Consider the following 15,676-nt stretch of genomic DNA (forward strand, 5'->3'; position numbering starts at 1 on the left):
AAAAGAGAAGGTGGGGGTACATTGCGCGGGAGAGTAGGAATCCCAAGACAAAGTTGAGTGAGCGTTCACCGAGGGTGGCCCGCAGAGGTGACAGCGGAACCTCCGGTCGGTCCTGGAAGAAAGGGGAACTAAATCCCCTTCATAAAAGAGAAGTGGAGGGTATATTGCCCGGGAGGGTATGTCGCCTACCTGGAAGAAACCGGACATTTTTTCCAGGATGTCGTCTGCTCACCAAAGCTCACGTTTGGCACCAAACGCACGTCGCCTCTGCTGCACACGGATATAAGAGTGTGAAAATGTCGCCTTTGGCCGCCTAAGGGCACGTAGCCCCGTTAGGGTGATATGAGTGCGAGAGGTGATTCAATGCTGCGGTCACATTTACAAATTCAGGAATTCATTCAACACACTGCATTTCATACAGACATTTATTCTGCAAGAAAAAACTACATTGAAGACTCAAACTCGCGACCGAGGAACTGCCGGGATCGAGGCGCAAACTCGCGACCTTGCGGATATGAGCCGAGCACTCTACCACTGAGCCAGCCATTAAAATCTACGCTAAAAAAAATCCATTCTGAAGGCCGACAAATTCCGAATTACGAAAAGTGTCTGGTCCCAAGGCTTTCGGATAAAAGGTTGTGCACCTGTATCTTGTAAATATTTAATAGTCCCTCTTGCATTTCTGAGGCTAAATACAGGAACATACCACAAAAGTGAGAGTAACTTCACCAGGATTATAATGGTTCAAGTGGAAAGCTCAGCACTGCCTTTCGCAAGGGCAAACATGAATAATTAATAAATACTGGCCTTGCCTGGAATGCCCACATGACCAAAAACATGCATTCAAGCTCCTACAAATTATAAAATTCCATTCATCACTAATTTTATGTTATCGGCAACCACATTCTGAACATGCGAGAACATAAAATCCAAAATCTCATTGCATTTTGACTTCCCAGTTTCTTACCAATCAAAAAAAATCCTGCCAACTCTAGCCTATGTGATCTAAAATAATTATTCAGATTTGCCTTGTATAGAAATGAACCAGCCAGAATTGTGTCTACTCAATTTAAGATGCTCTGTAAATTTCACTTCCATCTACACCAACTAAATTATGAATTTTTGGGTGTTAAATAACTGTTAAAATACTCAGATTGACTTGAGAATAAAATAAAAATAGAAATGAAGTTGAATCAAATGTCACTACACTAAATGCACTCCAGCGTGTAGCCAAACAGCAGTAGTCATTGAGATAAGACATATACTGATACGGGTGGTAAACAAAAATACTGGAGAAACTCAGCGGGTGAGGCAGCATCTATGGAGTGAAGGAATAGGCAACATTTTGGGTTGAGACCCTTCTTCAGACTGATGTGGGGAGGGGGGAGGGAAAGAAAGGAAGAGGCAGAGACAGTAGGCTGTGGGAGAACTGGGAAGGGGAGGGGAAGGAGGTGGAAAGCAGGGACTACCTGAAATTGGAGCAGTCAATGTTTATACCGCTGGGGTGTAAATTACCCAAACGAAATATGAGGTGCTGCTCCTCCAATTTGCGGTGGGACTCACTCTGGCCATGGAGGAGGCCCAGGACAGAAAGGTCGGATTCAGAATGGGAGGGGGTGTTGAAGTGCTGAGCCACCGGGAGATCAGGTTGGTTATTGCGAACTGAGCGGAGATGTTGGGCGAAGCGATCGCCAAGTCTGTGCTTGATCTCACCTATGTTTGTCAACCTTCGATTTTTCCAGCATCTGCAGTTCTTTCTTAACCGCTGAGTTTCTCCAGCGCTTTTGTCTACCTTCGATTTTTCCAGCATCTGCAGGGCATTGTGAGACCAAGCGCAGGCTTTGCGATTGCTTCGCCCAACAGCTACGCTCAGTTCTCAATAACCAACTTGATCTCCCGGTGGCTCAGCATTTCAACTTCCCCTCCCATTCCGAATCCGACATTTCGAAATATATTAATATGGATGTACATTGTGTTCCCAGTTTACATCAATTTTCCTAAAAATAAAAAACAATGAAATTATTTGTGTTAAATGCATTCCTCTATAATACCACAAAGTAATGAAGTTCATACCACTTTTCCGTCATAGTACGCCACGCTGTAGTCATCACGTATAACAAAATATCTATTCTTCCACCTCCTGTTTACTTCCAAATACTGGTAGAGGTTGCCAGAAAATATAATTTTATCCTTCAATGGTGTCTACAGGAGAAAAGAATAAATACAAAGATGTATTAGTCTTTCAGAGTCAAAGAGCCATAGTAATACAACATGTCTCAACTTGTCCAAGCCCAAGATGCCCCATCTATGCTTCTCACAATTACCCGAGTTTGGCCCATATCCCTCTAAACCTTTGCTATCCATGTACCTGTCCAATGTCTTTTCAACCTGAAACATCACCTAATCCTTTTTAGAAAAGACCAGGACCAATCAGGATCAGCCACAAATGACATCAGGCAGGGTAGTGCCCGGTCGGCCCATTGTTAGCTAAGGAATGTGTGGGAACATTTCTCCGGAGATTCTGCCTGTCCCGTTGAGTTACTCCAGTATTTTGTGTCCAGGGCCAGCCTTAGGGGGTGCGGGGCCCAATTGGGAACAATTTTGGTGAGCCCCAGGTTCCCAGCCAACGTCTGTCAGTCCAGTTATTTAGTATATATTATAAAATTGTACACTAAGGTGCTATGGATTATACGCTGTGTGAATCTCTCCTGCTCCCGTTTGCCTGTCAGTACCTCCACTGGCTTCCAACCTTTACCGTAGCAGCTAATTACCATTAAACTGCATTATGTGATTGGGCACAATACCCTTGGAGACAGCGGCTGATTGGACGGGAGGAGACCTCGGGAATTTTAAGGCAAGCAGGTTGGTGATTGGACGCAACCTCCTTAGAGACAGTGATTGATTGGCCGCCAAATAATCAGTCACAAAAAAATTGACAAATAGGAAAACAAAAATCGCTGGTCGGTGCAAACTCAGTGGACCATCTGGCTGTATCTCCAAACTAAACAGTATAACATGCAGGTACATTCATTTAAAATAAAATTCAGTGATTATTTCACATGATTCTCACTATATCTCACTGTGCTCATTATCTGACCAATTTCTGTTTAACACGTTTGGTCTGCCGTGAGCATTTTTCTCTCCCAAAACAGTTCATATCTAGCAATACGATCAACAAACCAGACAGCAGTTGGACGCAGTCATGCGATTAGCAAGCGATTGATGAGATTTGATGGGGCACCCTGAGCTTTTTTGCACTAGTATTAGGGTTAAATTATTGAATTTAGTCGTATCTCATACGTTCTCATACAATCTATGAGTATTGTGTTTATACGCCTGTTATGCTGCTGCAAATAAGAATTTCATTGTTCTGTTGTGGGTACACATGACAATTATACATTCTTGACTCGACTCTTCACTCATGCATTTGTGCAATAGAAAACGGGTAACCATTGCACTCTGCGCCAAGTTAAAAAGAGTCAGCAGTTAGTCAGGTAGTGACTATTCGCCTCCAAAGAGCAACCCTTTGTTAGGTGGCTTCACTAAACGGTGTGACTCAATATTTCTCCAGCAGTTTGTTTTTTTTTGTTCAAGATCTGCAGCATCTGCAGTCGCTTGCGATTTAATACTATGTTCTGCTGCGATCTAACTAATGGATGGCCCATGCTGAAGCACACGCAGCATTGAAATGCTAATACGTCAATTAGCAAGAATATTGAACAATACAGTAACACGTAGCTCAGAGGACACTGGGGTTTAATTTTACAAATGCCCATTTTCACGAAGCAAGTCACTTTTGGCAACGATACCAGTTAATAAGAAGGCAGATTTTACACTGACCACTTGAAAATAAATCAGTGGTTAACTGGCAATGTAAACATGATGGTGTGCCTGCCACCAAAGCAGCAGGCACCGTGGGAGGAAGGTGGGGGAGCGGGAGATGAATGTGGACAGACAGGGGGTGAAACAAAAAGATAAAGAGCTGGTTTCACTCAAACAGCAGTACAAAGCTTGAAAGAGCTGGTCACAGGGCTAAGAGGCTGAAGTGCTTCAGGCTGCTGGTCACAGGGCTAAGAGGCTGAAGTGCTTCAGGCTGCTGTTGGACTGAAACCAGCTCTTTATCTTTTTGTTTCACAGAATCACTTCAAGCCTGCATTATAAGTGCAACATGAACAGTGATGGAAATGGGTTTTAGGAACTAGGGGTACGCTAAGGTCCGTGAGGCTGAGGTTGGGAAGGAAGGGGGGGGGGGGGGGGGTATACGCTATAAGTCCCCCGTGAAAAAGTTAATTTCTCTGAAATTGAAGTTAGTCATAAAGCTGGAGTAACTCAGCAGGACAGGCAGTGCAGCGACTCTGGAGCGAAGACCCTTCTTCAGACTGAACTCTCGTCGGTGAGAGTACTTGTGATTGTCTGAAGAAGGGTCTTGACCAGAAATGTAACCCTCTCCCCAGAACCCATGCCCGTCCCGCTGAGCCACCTTCAACTTCAGAGCCAGACAAAAAACACAGAGTGCTGGAGGAACTCAGCGGGCAAGGCGGCACCCGCGGAGGGAATGAACCAGGAGCCTCCACGGGCCAGGACTCTCTCTCTCCCCCCCCCCCCCCCCCACCAACAGAAAGGAACCGCAGATGAAGCCGTCACCGCAAAACGTCTAAGAAGGAACTGCAGATGCTGGAAAATCTAAGGTAGACAAAAATGCTGGAGAAACTCAGCGGGTGAGGCAGCATCTATGGAACGAAGGAAATAACCAACGTTTCGGGCTGGGTCTGAAGAAAGGTTTCGGCCCGAGACGTTGCCTATTTCCTTCGCTCCACACGCTGATGGACAACTTGGGAGAAAGAACGACTCGATTTGTGAAAAGAAACTACATTTGTGATTAATATGGACAGATTTTCAAACAGCGGAAACAACTGTCAGTTCACCAAATGCGCCATACTGGAGCAAAACCTTTGCAGTGTGAAGTTTGTGGTTTCCAGTGCAGGCAAAGAGTATCCTTAAAATACCATATGACCAAGCACAATGTAGAAGCTGAACTTGAATTTGCTTGTGACCAATGTGAGTAGCAGTTCGAGAAGGCTCACAATTTGAATGTTCATATGTCCATGGTACATCCCTTGACCCAGAACACAGATAAAAACAAACCTATTGAAATTGAATCAAGTCAGCTAAGTTTGGAAACATTAATTACGCAGGAACCCAGTTAATAGTTATTCAACAGCTAAATGATGAGTCTAAAGAATCTTGCACCCTTTTTCAATGTCTGCAAGACACAAAGGATTAACATGAATAAATGCAATCAATTCAGGCTCACCTAAAATAGGTAAATGCAATCAATTCAGGCTCACCTAAAATAGGTAGAGCAAAGGAAAGGTTAGTGTGGAGAACATAGTTCTGAGCATTATAGCACACCAGTTCCCGAGACAAAGTCCAATGTCTGCAATGGGGTAGAGGTGAATCAGACAGAATCCTAGCAATTGGAAGGACGGTTCTGAACTCTGATAACAGAGGGGAAGAAGCTAGTTGGTGTTGTGGTGAGGTAGGATTCAACTTTGCCAGTTACATCCTGGACATGCATTCAAGTCGCATCGTTGTTTTGAATGAGGGACAGTACCCATCCAGTAGAAATAAGGATTCAATGGAGGAAGTTCTGGATGGTTCAATAATCCTTTCACCTCGGAATGGAACAGTGACTGAAAATGGTGGGGGTGATAATGTTGCGAAGCATCAACCTGTCCCAGTGTTAGCAGACTTTCAGCCTTGTACATACAGTGGAGCCGCTTTGCGGTTGGTGGATGTGGACAACTGGGAATTCCCATTGAAGAAGGATATGTTCTTGTGCTCAGATCCTGAATATACAGAGTGCTCTTGGGAAAAAGTTCAAGTGCAAGATGCAATTCCATCATTAAATGTTAAAAAACTTGTTAACTGCAATGAAGCACCTTGTTCTATAAGAAATTATGTTGTGGATGGATTGGAGTCCAGTGATCTTGCTGAAGGTGTTTATCAAGTGAAGATGACAGAGAAACAAAAGTTAAGAATGGTTCTTCAGATGAGTCTTTTCAACCATATTGGAAGAAGAAGGGTAAGTTGCCAGTTAAGAAGTACAATATTAAGGATGTGAAGAAATAATCTGGATAAAAACGTGGCCAGAAACCAAAGTCAAATTTGGAAAGGGAAGATTTCCCCACCGTGTATAAGGGTGTCAGTATAAGGGTTGCTGTGCTGTTTACAGAGTTGACGAACTTATGAAACACATAAAAGAGCAACATGAAGAGGTGCGTGAAAGACCTTGCCCTACCCAGGATGTAACAAGGTGTTTCTGATTGATCGCTACCAGCAGCGCCATGTAAAGCTGATCCATACAGAAAAAAGCACATCTTTACAGATCAGGAGGAAGTGCAAAGCCTCTGGTCACAACTTCGGAAAGACAAACCACATTTGATAAACAATCTTGAAGCATTTTGAGCTCTATCATATGACCAAGGGTCTAGAGAGAGAGAGAGAGAAGCTGAACATTATGAAACAGATGGACCTCTGGAAAGAGATTATGCATAACCCTGGGTAGACAGGTCTGTTCGTGTGGCCCTGAATGCTCGCACCGCTGCCTACAACTCGGCCCTGGCATCAGGAAACATGGACGTCTACAAGGCAGATTCCTACCGACTGCGAAGGGCGGTGAAGGACGCAAAGAGAAGGTACAGACAAGATGGAGTTACAGATGGAGCAGCAGGACACCAGAAGCCTGTGGCAGGGGCTACGGATTGTAACCAACTACCGGAGCACCCCTCCCTCATCCGCAAGTGCCGGCACCACCCTAGCTGATGACCTGAACTCCTTTTACGCTCGTTTCGAGAGGGGCAACACCACTCCAGGTGTTCCGACTATCGACAATACCACCAGCGGGCTGGCTACCGAAGCTGAAGGGAGGAATGTGCACACATTCTCGCTGTCCGAGCATGACGTGAGGAGGGCTCTGACATGGGTGAACACGAGAAAAGCTGCAGGCCCCGATGGCATCTCGGGGCGAGTACTCAAGTCCTGTGCTACGCAGCTAGCTCCAGTGCTCACTACATTATTCAACCTCTCCCTGGACAAGTCCGTGGTCCCTGCCTGCTTCAAAAAATCCATCATTGTACCGGTACCAAAAAATGCCTCCCCAGCCTGTCTGAATGACTACCGTCCGGTGGCCCTTACCTCGGTAGTCATGAAATGCTTTGAGAGGCTGGTGAAGAAACACATCTGCGCCTTCCTCCCTCGGAACATGGACCCGTTGCAGTTCGCTTACCGTCCGAACAGATCCACGGACGATGCGGTCTCCCAGGTCTTGCACACCGCTCTCTCCCATCTGGACAGCCAGAAGGGGGGCTACGTGAGGATGCTGTTCATAGACTACAGTTCAGCCTTCAACACGATAGTCCCCACCAGACTGGTCGGGAAGCTAATGGAATTGGGGCTCAACACCTCCTTGTGTGCCTGGGTCCTGGACTTTCTCACCGCCAGGCCCCAGGTAGTGAAGATGGGAGGGAATACATCGAAGTCCCTCACCCTGAGCACAGGATCGCCCCAGGGTTGCGTCCTCAGCCCCCTATTGTACTCCCTGTACACACACGACTGTGTGGCTAGGTTCAGCTCCAACTCATTAATTAAGTTTGCTGATGACACTGTGGTGGTGGGCCTGATCTCAGACAACGACGAGAAGGCCTACCGGGAGGAGGTGGCTGATCTAGCACTCTGGTGCCAGGATAACAGCCTCCTCTTGAACATCAAAAAAACGAAGGAGCTGATCATGGACTTTAGGAGGGCACATCATCCGAGGACGTACACTCCATTGAGGATAAATGGGGATCCTGTGGATAGGGTGAACTGTTTTAAATATCTGGGAGTCCACATCTCCGAGGATATGACATGGGCATCACACGCCTCAGCACTCGTGAGTAAGGCAAGGCAGCGCCTTTACCACCTCAGGCAATTGAGGAAATTCAGAGTGTCTCCGAGGATCCTCCAGTGCTTCTACGCAGCGGCGGTGGAAAGCATCTTGTCCGGGAACATTACCATCTGGTTTGGGAATTGCTCTGCCAAGGACAAGAAGGCTCTGCAGAGAGTAGTGCGTTCGGCCGAACGCACTATGGGAACTTCACTTGCCCCCCTGCAGGAACTATACATCAGGAGGTGCAACTCCAGAGCCAACAATATCATGAGAGACCCCTTCCACCCCTGCAACAGACTGTTCCAGCTGCTACGGTCAGGCAAACGCCTCCGTTGCCATGCGGTGAGAACGGAGAGGTTGAGAAGGAGTTTCTTCCCAGAGGCCATTCGGACTGTAAACGCCTATCTCACCAGGGGCTAACTCTACTGAACGTTTTTCCTTCCATTATTTATTATGTAAAAGAATATGTGTGTTATGATTGTGTTTATAGTTTATTTGGCTGTTTGGTTGTTTGTCTTTTGCACAAAAGTCCGTGAGCATTGCCACTTTCATTTCACTGCACATCTCGTATGTGTATGTGACAAATAAACTTGACTTGACTTGACCCTATCCAGGAAGACAATGACTCAAACCTGGTGGGTAATCAGTGTGATGACATTGATGAGGATGGCAATGATGGCGTTTCAAATGAGAAGGACAATGGCCGTTTTGTTCCCAACCCTGACCAGATTGATGCCGATGGTGACAGCAGAGACATCTGCAAGGATGACTCTGACAACAACATCCCAGATATCTATGACATGTACCCCGAGAACACCATCGTGGGCGGCGCGACTCACCCGTTGCAGCGGCCCCTACAGCCTGTCTGTCTGTCTTTTTTTTTTTTTTTTGGTCTAGTTAAATGTAGTGTTTGGTGTTTTTTAACACTAGTTTTAAATGTGTATATGTGGGGGGCGGGGAGGGAAACTAATTAAAATCTCTTCCCTGTCTGGGAGACCCGACCTTTTCCCTGTCGGGTCTCCGTTGTCGTTGGGGCCTAGCACCGTGGAGCGGCCTCCAGCCTGAAAGACCCGGGGGCTCGGGAGACTGCGGAGCTGCTGAGCTGCGGACTACTCACCATCGTGGGGCTGGCCGGCCTCAGAGCGTGGGGAGCGGTGGTGACTCGCTGCTGCTGCGACTCGACTCCTGGGGCTCGGAGGCTCCAGCAACGCAGCCGCAGGTCCGGTGGACTGGGAGATCGGGAGCTCGCGGGTCCGGGGGGAGAGAGAGACCGCTTCCCGGAGCTCCCGCAACGCGACTTCTCCAGCCCGTGTCGCGGGGTTGGAACGACCAGGACCGGGACCGTACATCACCTGGCGCGGCTTCATGGCCGTGGGACTCACCATCGCCCGTGGGGGTTCCAACCTTGTACTTTCAGACTGGGAGCGGGGCCGTAAATCGCCCCGCGCGGCCTAAAATGGCCGTGGGACTTATCATCATCCGCCTGGGGCTTGGACATCGGGAGAGAAATTGAGAGCAGGGGAGAGAAAAGACTTTGCCTTCCATCACAGTGGGTTCACTGTGATGGATGTTTGTGTGAATTTAATTGTGTGTATGTCTGTAGGACATTGTCTTTGTTTGTATGGCTGTGTAAACAAAATTTTGTTTGAGTCTCACTGAGGCTCAAATGACAATAAATTTGTATTGTATTGTATTGTATTGTAGCGCCATCAGCGAGACTGACCTGAGGAAGTTCCAAAGGGGATGATGCAATCGTTCCCAACTGGGTAGTGCGCAACAAGGCCAGGGAGTTACTGCAGACCGCCAACTCTGACCCTGGCCTTGCTGTCGGATTTGAGGAGGTCAACGCCATCAACTTCAGTGGCACCTTCTACGTAAACACAGACCACAATCTACGGTGGCTTTGTCTTTGGCTTCCAGTCCAGCAGCCGCTTCTACATGGTGATGTGAAAGCAGGCCACCCAACCCTACTGGGAAAAGCTGTCCAAACCCAGGGATATGCAAGCATCTAACTCAAGGTGATGAACTCCACCACAGGATGAGGGGTATGGGGGGGGGGGGGGAGCACCTGTGCAACGATCTACGAAGAAACTGGCAACACCCTCGGACAAGTGCGAACTCTATGGCACAACCCCAATATCGGCTGAACGGATTACACCGCCTACAGGTAGCACCTGATCCATCGACCCAAAACAAGTTTCATCAGGATAGTTGTCAATGAAGAGAGTGAGAACTGGTTGCTATACCATTGGTTTGATGGACTTTGTGGTACTATTGAACTGGTAGCCATACCTTTGGTTTGGTGGACTTTTGGGTACTGTGATACATTATGGCTCTATCATTCTGTTAATCATTTCTCTAATGCTTGGGACCATTGTGTGTACCTACCGAGGACTATGAATGTCATCATGTTTGATAAAAAGGAGAGAATGAAAGAGCTAATAGTCAAATCTAAAATGGAGTCGTTCTACTACAAAAGCATGGACTAGTAGAACAAAAGAATGGCTCGGTGCCAAGTCTGAATGACTTTGTAAATTATATGGAACACAATATGGAGGACAGGTTGTCTTTTCAATAAAGACATTAAGATGGCAGCCTGCATAATAACATGTGCTTCTTTTCAAGGCCATAAAGAAGCTAAGATTGAAAAAATAGCTGACGCTCCAAAGACAAGTAATAACTTGTTATTGGATGAGCTTGATTTGGACCCAGCTTTTCTTATATTCTGAAAGGCTACAGAATCTTTCAGTCATGCCATATTCAGACGTGGTAGGAGTGTTTTACTGATAAGAAAATGTATAATTATGCTAGCTGTCCTTTGTTCTGTGAGAAGCCGAGAAGCACTGAGCAACGTTTGTGCTCACTGTAGATCTTTGCCACTCCCATCTGACGAATCAATTAAAGATTGCCATGGTTTACTTTTAACAGTTTTTGTTGCTATCTGCTTTTTAAGAAACAAACTTTGACACTACCACCTTCAAGAATCAGTAGACTTATATGCCAAGGCCCTCAATACTCCCTAAGGCATTACCATAAATGGTATATATTCTAGCCTCATTAGTACTCCAAAAAATATACTCACATAGCCATTTCTCTGCCCAAGTCATGAACACATCCATGTCATCTTGCAGCTCAAATCTATCCACCACACCATCATTAACTCCACCAATCATTATGTAAACTGCAAACTTACTGATCACACTTCCTACATCCACATTATTCACAAATATTGCAAACAGGAAGGTCCCAACGCTGATCCATTGGAACACCACAGGCATCAAATCACAAAAACAATCCTCTGTTACCTATTACCAAACTAGTTTTGATCCAATTTTCCAACTTGCTCTGGATCCCATGGGCCCAAAGCCTTTTGGCCAGCCTCCTATGTGGGACCTTCTGAAAGGCTATCCATTTCCTCCACAGATGCTGCCTGGCCTGCTAAGCCCCTCCAACTCTGGGAAAATCAGGTTGATTCTGCACCCCAAGAAAGGGAGTTTGTAGATTGCCTCCGAGATGGATTCTTAGAGCAGCTTCTACTGGAGCCTACTGGAGAGAAGGCAATTCTGGATTTAGTGTTGTCTAATGAACCAGATTTAACCAGGGAACCAGGGAACTCAAGATAAAGGAGGTAGCGACCATAATATGATAAGTTTTAATCTGCAATTTGAGAGGGAGAAGGTTAAATCAGAAGTGTCAGTGTTGCAGCTGCACAAAGGGGACTATGAAGGCATGAGACAGGAGCTGTCCAAGGTCGACTGGATCCTAGCATGAATGACAGTGGGAAAACAATGGCAGGAATTTCTGGACCTAATACAGAAGATGCAGAATCATTTCATTTAAAAGAGGAAGAAAGATTCTAAAGGGAGTAAGGGACAAGGGAAGTTAGGGATGGAATAAAACTAAAAGAAAAGGTGTATAACATAGCAAAGAGTAGCGGGAAGCCAGAGGATTGGGAAACCTTCAAAGGCCAACAGCAGGTAACAAAAAGGGCAATACGGTGTGAAAAGATGAAGTACAAGGGTAAGCTGGCCAAAAAATATAAAGAAGGACAGTAAAAGCTTCTTTAGGTATGTTAAGAGAAAAAGATTAGTGAAGACAAATGTGGGTCCCTTGAAGGCAGAAACAGGTGAAATTATTATGGGGAAGAAGGAACTGGCATAAGAGTAAAACAGGTATTTTGGTTCTGTCTTCACTAGGAAGACACAAACAATCTACCAGATGTACTAGAGGACAGAGGACCTAGGGAGACAGAGGAACAGAAAGAAATTTGCATTGGGCGAGAAATAGTATTGGGCAGACATGGGACTGAAGGATGATAACCCCCCAGGGCCTGATGGTCTACATCCCAGGGTACTCAAAGAGGTGGCTCTAGAAATCGTGGACGCATTGGTGATGATTTTCCAATGTTCTATAGATTCAGGATCAGTTCCTGTGGATTAGCTAATGTTACCCTACTTTTCAAGAAAGGAGTGAGAGAAAACGGGGAATTATAGACCTGACATCAGTGGTGGGGAAGATGCTTGAGACAATTATTAAATAAATAATAACTGCACATTTGGATAGCAGTAAAAAGATTGGTCCAAATCAGCATGGATTTATGAAGGGGAAATCCTGCTTAACTAATCTTCTGGAATTTTTTGAGGATGTGACGAGTAAAATGGATGAAGGAGAGCCAGTGGATGTAGTGTATCTGGACTTTCAGAAAGCCTTTGATAAGGTCCCACACATGAGATTAAAGGGCAAAATTAGATCACATGGTATTGGGGGTAGGGTATTAACATGGATAGAGAATTGGTTGGCAGACAGGAAACAAAGAATAGAAATAAGCGAGTCCCTGTCAGAATGGCAGGCAGTGGCGAGTGTAGTGCCGCAAGGCTCGGTGCTGGGGCCACAACTATTTACAATATATATTAATGATTTAGATGATGGGATTTTAAGTAACGCCAGCAAATTTGCAGATGACACAAAGCTGGGTGGCAGTGTGAACTGCGAAGAGGATGCTAGGAGGTTGCAGGGTGACTTGGACCGGTTGTGGGCAGATGCATGGCAGATGCAGTATAATGTAGATACATTTGAGGTTATCCACTTTGGAGGCAAGAACAAGGAGGCAGATTAGAATTAGAATTAGATCCTTTATTTGTCATTCAGACCGTACGGTCTGAACGAAATGTCGTTACCTGCAGCCATACATACAATAATAAACAACAGAACAGACAGTAAACACAAATTAACATTCACCACAGTGAGTCCACCAAGCACCTCCTCACTGTGATGGAGGCAAAAATCTTAGGGCTGCTGTCTCTTCCCTCCTCTTCTCCCTCTGCGCTGAGGCGATACCCCACCGTGCGATGGTAAGTCAGTCCCACGGCTCACCGAGCTCCGCGAACGGGCCGGTTCAAACTCCGCGGCCCGGGGGTGGTCGAAGCTGCCGCCCTCCAGTCCAGCGGACGCAGCTGTTGACGATGTCGTCCACTGGCCTGCGGCCGAACCCTGGACTCAGGCCGCCGCCGCCAGAACGCCGTCTCAGCCACCGGAGCACCGTTCCAGCCCCGAGCCGGGTCACCCTCATGTGAGCGCAATACCACCCTCGTGCCAGGCCGCCCTCACGGGAGCGTCTCAGCCCCGCGCCAGGCCACCCTCACGGGAGCGCCGTTACCCTCGAGCTGGGCTGCCCTCACGGGAGCGCCGTTACCCTCGAGCCAGGCCGCCCTCACGGGAGCGCCGTTACCCTCGAGCCAGGCCGCCCTCACGGGAGCACCGTTACCCTCGAGCTGGGCCGCCCTCATGGGAGCGTCGTTACCCTCGAGCCGGGCCGCCCTCACGGGAGCGTCTCAGCCCCTCACGGGAGAGCCGTTCCAGCCCCGAGCCGGGCCGCCCTCACGGGAGCGAGCCCAGGGCGAGTCCTGACAGGCTCTGCCTCCGGAGCCTCAAGGTCGAGCTCGAGGCCAGCTCCGCCATTAGGCCTCAGCGCAGACGGAGGCAGAGAAGGGGGATACGACAAGAAAGTCGCATTCCCCCGAAGGGAGAGACAGAAAGCCCTGTTTCAACCCCCCCCCCCCCCACACACATAACACAAACCTAAAAACCAAAAACTTAAATAAACAAGACGAAAAAAACAACACAAAAAAGTAAAAACAAGCGGACTGCAGGCGAGCCGCAGCCTTTCACCAGCGCCGCCACTTCCGGAAGATTAATATCTCAATTATGTCAGATTAGGAAAAAGAGAAGTGCAACAAGACCTTGGTGTGCTTTTACACCAGTCACTGAAAGTAAACATGCAGGTACAGCAGGTAGTGAAGAAAGCTAATGGCATAGAGTCATAGAGTGATATAGTGTGGAAACAGGCCCGTCGGCCCAACTCACCCACACCGGCCAACAATGTCCCAGCTTGGTCCATAATCCTCCAAACCCGTCCTATCCATGTCATAACGAGGTTAGACTTCATAATGAGGATTTGAGTATAGAAGTAAAGAGGTCCTTCTGCAGTTGTACAGGGCCCTGGTGAGACCACATCTGGAGTATTGTGTGCAGTTTTGGTCTCCTAATATGAGGAAGGACATCCTTGCTATTGAGGCAGTGCAGGGTAGGATAACGAGGTTAACCCCGGGACTGTCATATGATGAAAGATTGGAAAGATTGGAAAGACTGGGCTTGTACTCACTGGAATTGAAAAGGGGAGAGGGGATCTTAGGGAAACATATAAAATTATAAAAGGACTGGACAAGCTAGATGCAGGAAAATTGTTCCCAATGTTGGTGTAGTCCAGACAAGGGGCCACAGTCTAAGAAACGGGGAGGCCATTTAAAAATGAGATGAGAAAACCCTTTTTCACCCAGAGAGTTGTAAATTTGTGGAATTCTCTGCCACAGAAGGCAGGCCAATTCACTGTATGAATTTAAAAGAGAGTTAGATAGAGCTCTAGAGGCTAGCGGAATCAAGGGATATGGGGAGAAGGCAGGTTACTGATTGTGGATGATCAGCCATGATCACAATGAATGGCGGTGCTGGCTCAAAGGGCCAAATGGTCTCCTCCTGCACCTGTTTTCTATGTTTCTATGTGATGCTCCTTCCCTTGTTGATCTTCATAATTACCGTATCAAACAATTCCCTGGCCTAAAAAATTTCACAGAACATAAAATGAGAGAGTAACAGCATTTCCAGTGGACATGGATATCAAAATTTTCACTTCCTCGTGAAAGATGCTTTCCAAATAAAGGTCCTTTCGCCTCAGCAGAATCTTATATTTATATAGCATTTTTAATATTCCAATACTTCAAACATCAAAAGTTCTTTGGTACACACAGCAAACAAAATGTAGATTTGCAGAGCGAATGTACAAAACTCAAACCAGACACCAACATTTACAGTGCCCCCCATAATGTTTGGGACAAAGACCCATCATTTATTTATTTGCCTCTGTACTCAACAATTTGAGATTTGTAATAGAAAAAAATCACATGTGGTTAAAGTGCACATTGTCAGATTTTAATAAAGGCCATTTTTATACATTTTAGTTTCACCATGTAGAAATTACAGCAGTGTTTATACATAGTCCCCCCCATGTCAGGGCACCATAATGTTTGGAGCACAGCAATGTCATGTAAATTAAAGTAGTCATGCTTAGTATTTTGTTGCATATCCTTTGCATGGAATGACTGCCTGAAGTCTGCGATTCATGGTCATCACCAGGTGCTGGGTGTCTTCTCTGTTGGTGCTCTGCCAGGCCTGTATTGCAACCATCTTTAG

At 46.6% G+C, this 15,676-nt stretch overlaps 1 protein-coding gene across 1 annotated transcript in view; it reads right to left on the bottom strand.

The window, feature by feature from the left end:
• niban2 (niban apoptosis regulator 2) overlaps positions 1-15,676 on the bottom strand; it is a 187,633-nt gene that overhangs the window by 94,502 nt on the left and 77,455 nt on the right. Inside the window, exon 3 of the mRNA XM_033048769.1 lies at positions 2,074-2,202. Within this exon, the coding sequence (XP_032904660.1) occupies positions 2,074-2,202 (129 nt within the window). The remainder of the gene's footprint in view (positions 1-2,073; positions 2,203-15,676) is intronic.

The sequence above is a fragment of the Amblyraja radiata genome, chromosome 32, assembly GCF_010909765.2.
Source record: "Amblyraja radiata isolate CabotCenter1 chromosome 32, sAmbRad1.1.pri, whole genome shotgun sequence".
In the NCBI taxonomy this organism is placed as follows: domain Eukaryota; kingdom Metazoa; phylum Chordata; class Chondrichthyes; order Rajiformes; family Rajidae; genus Amblyraja; species Amblyraja radiata.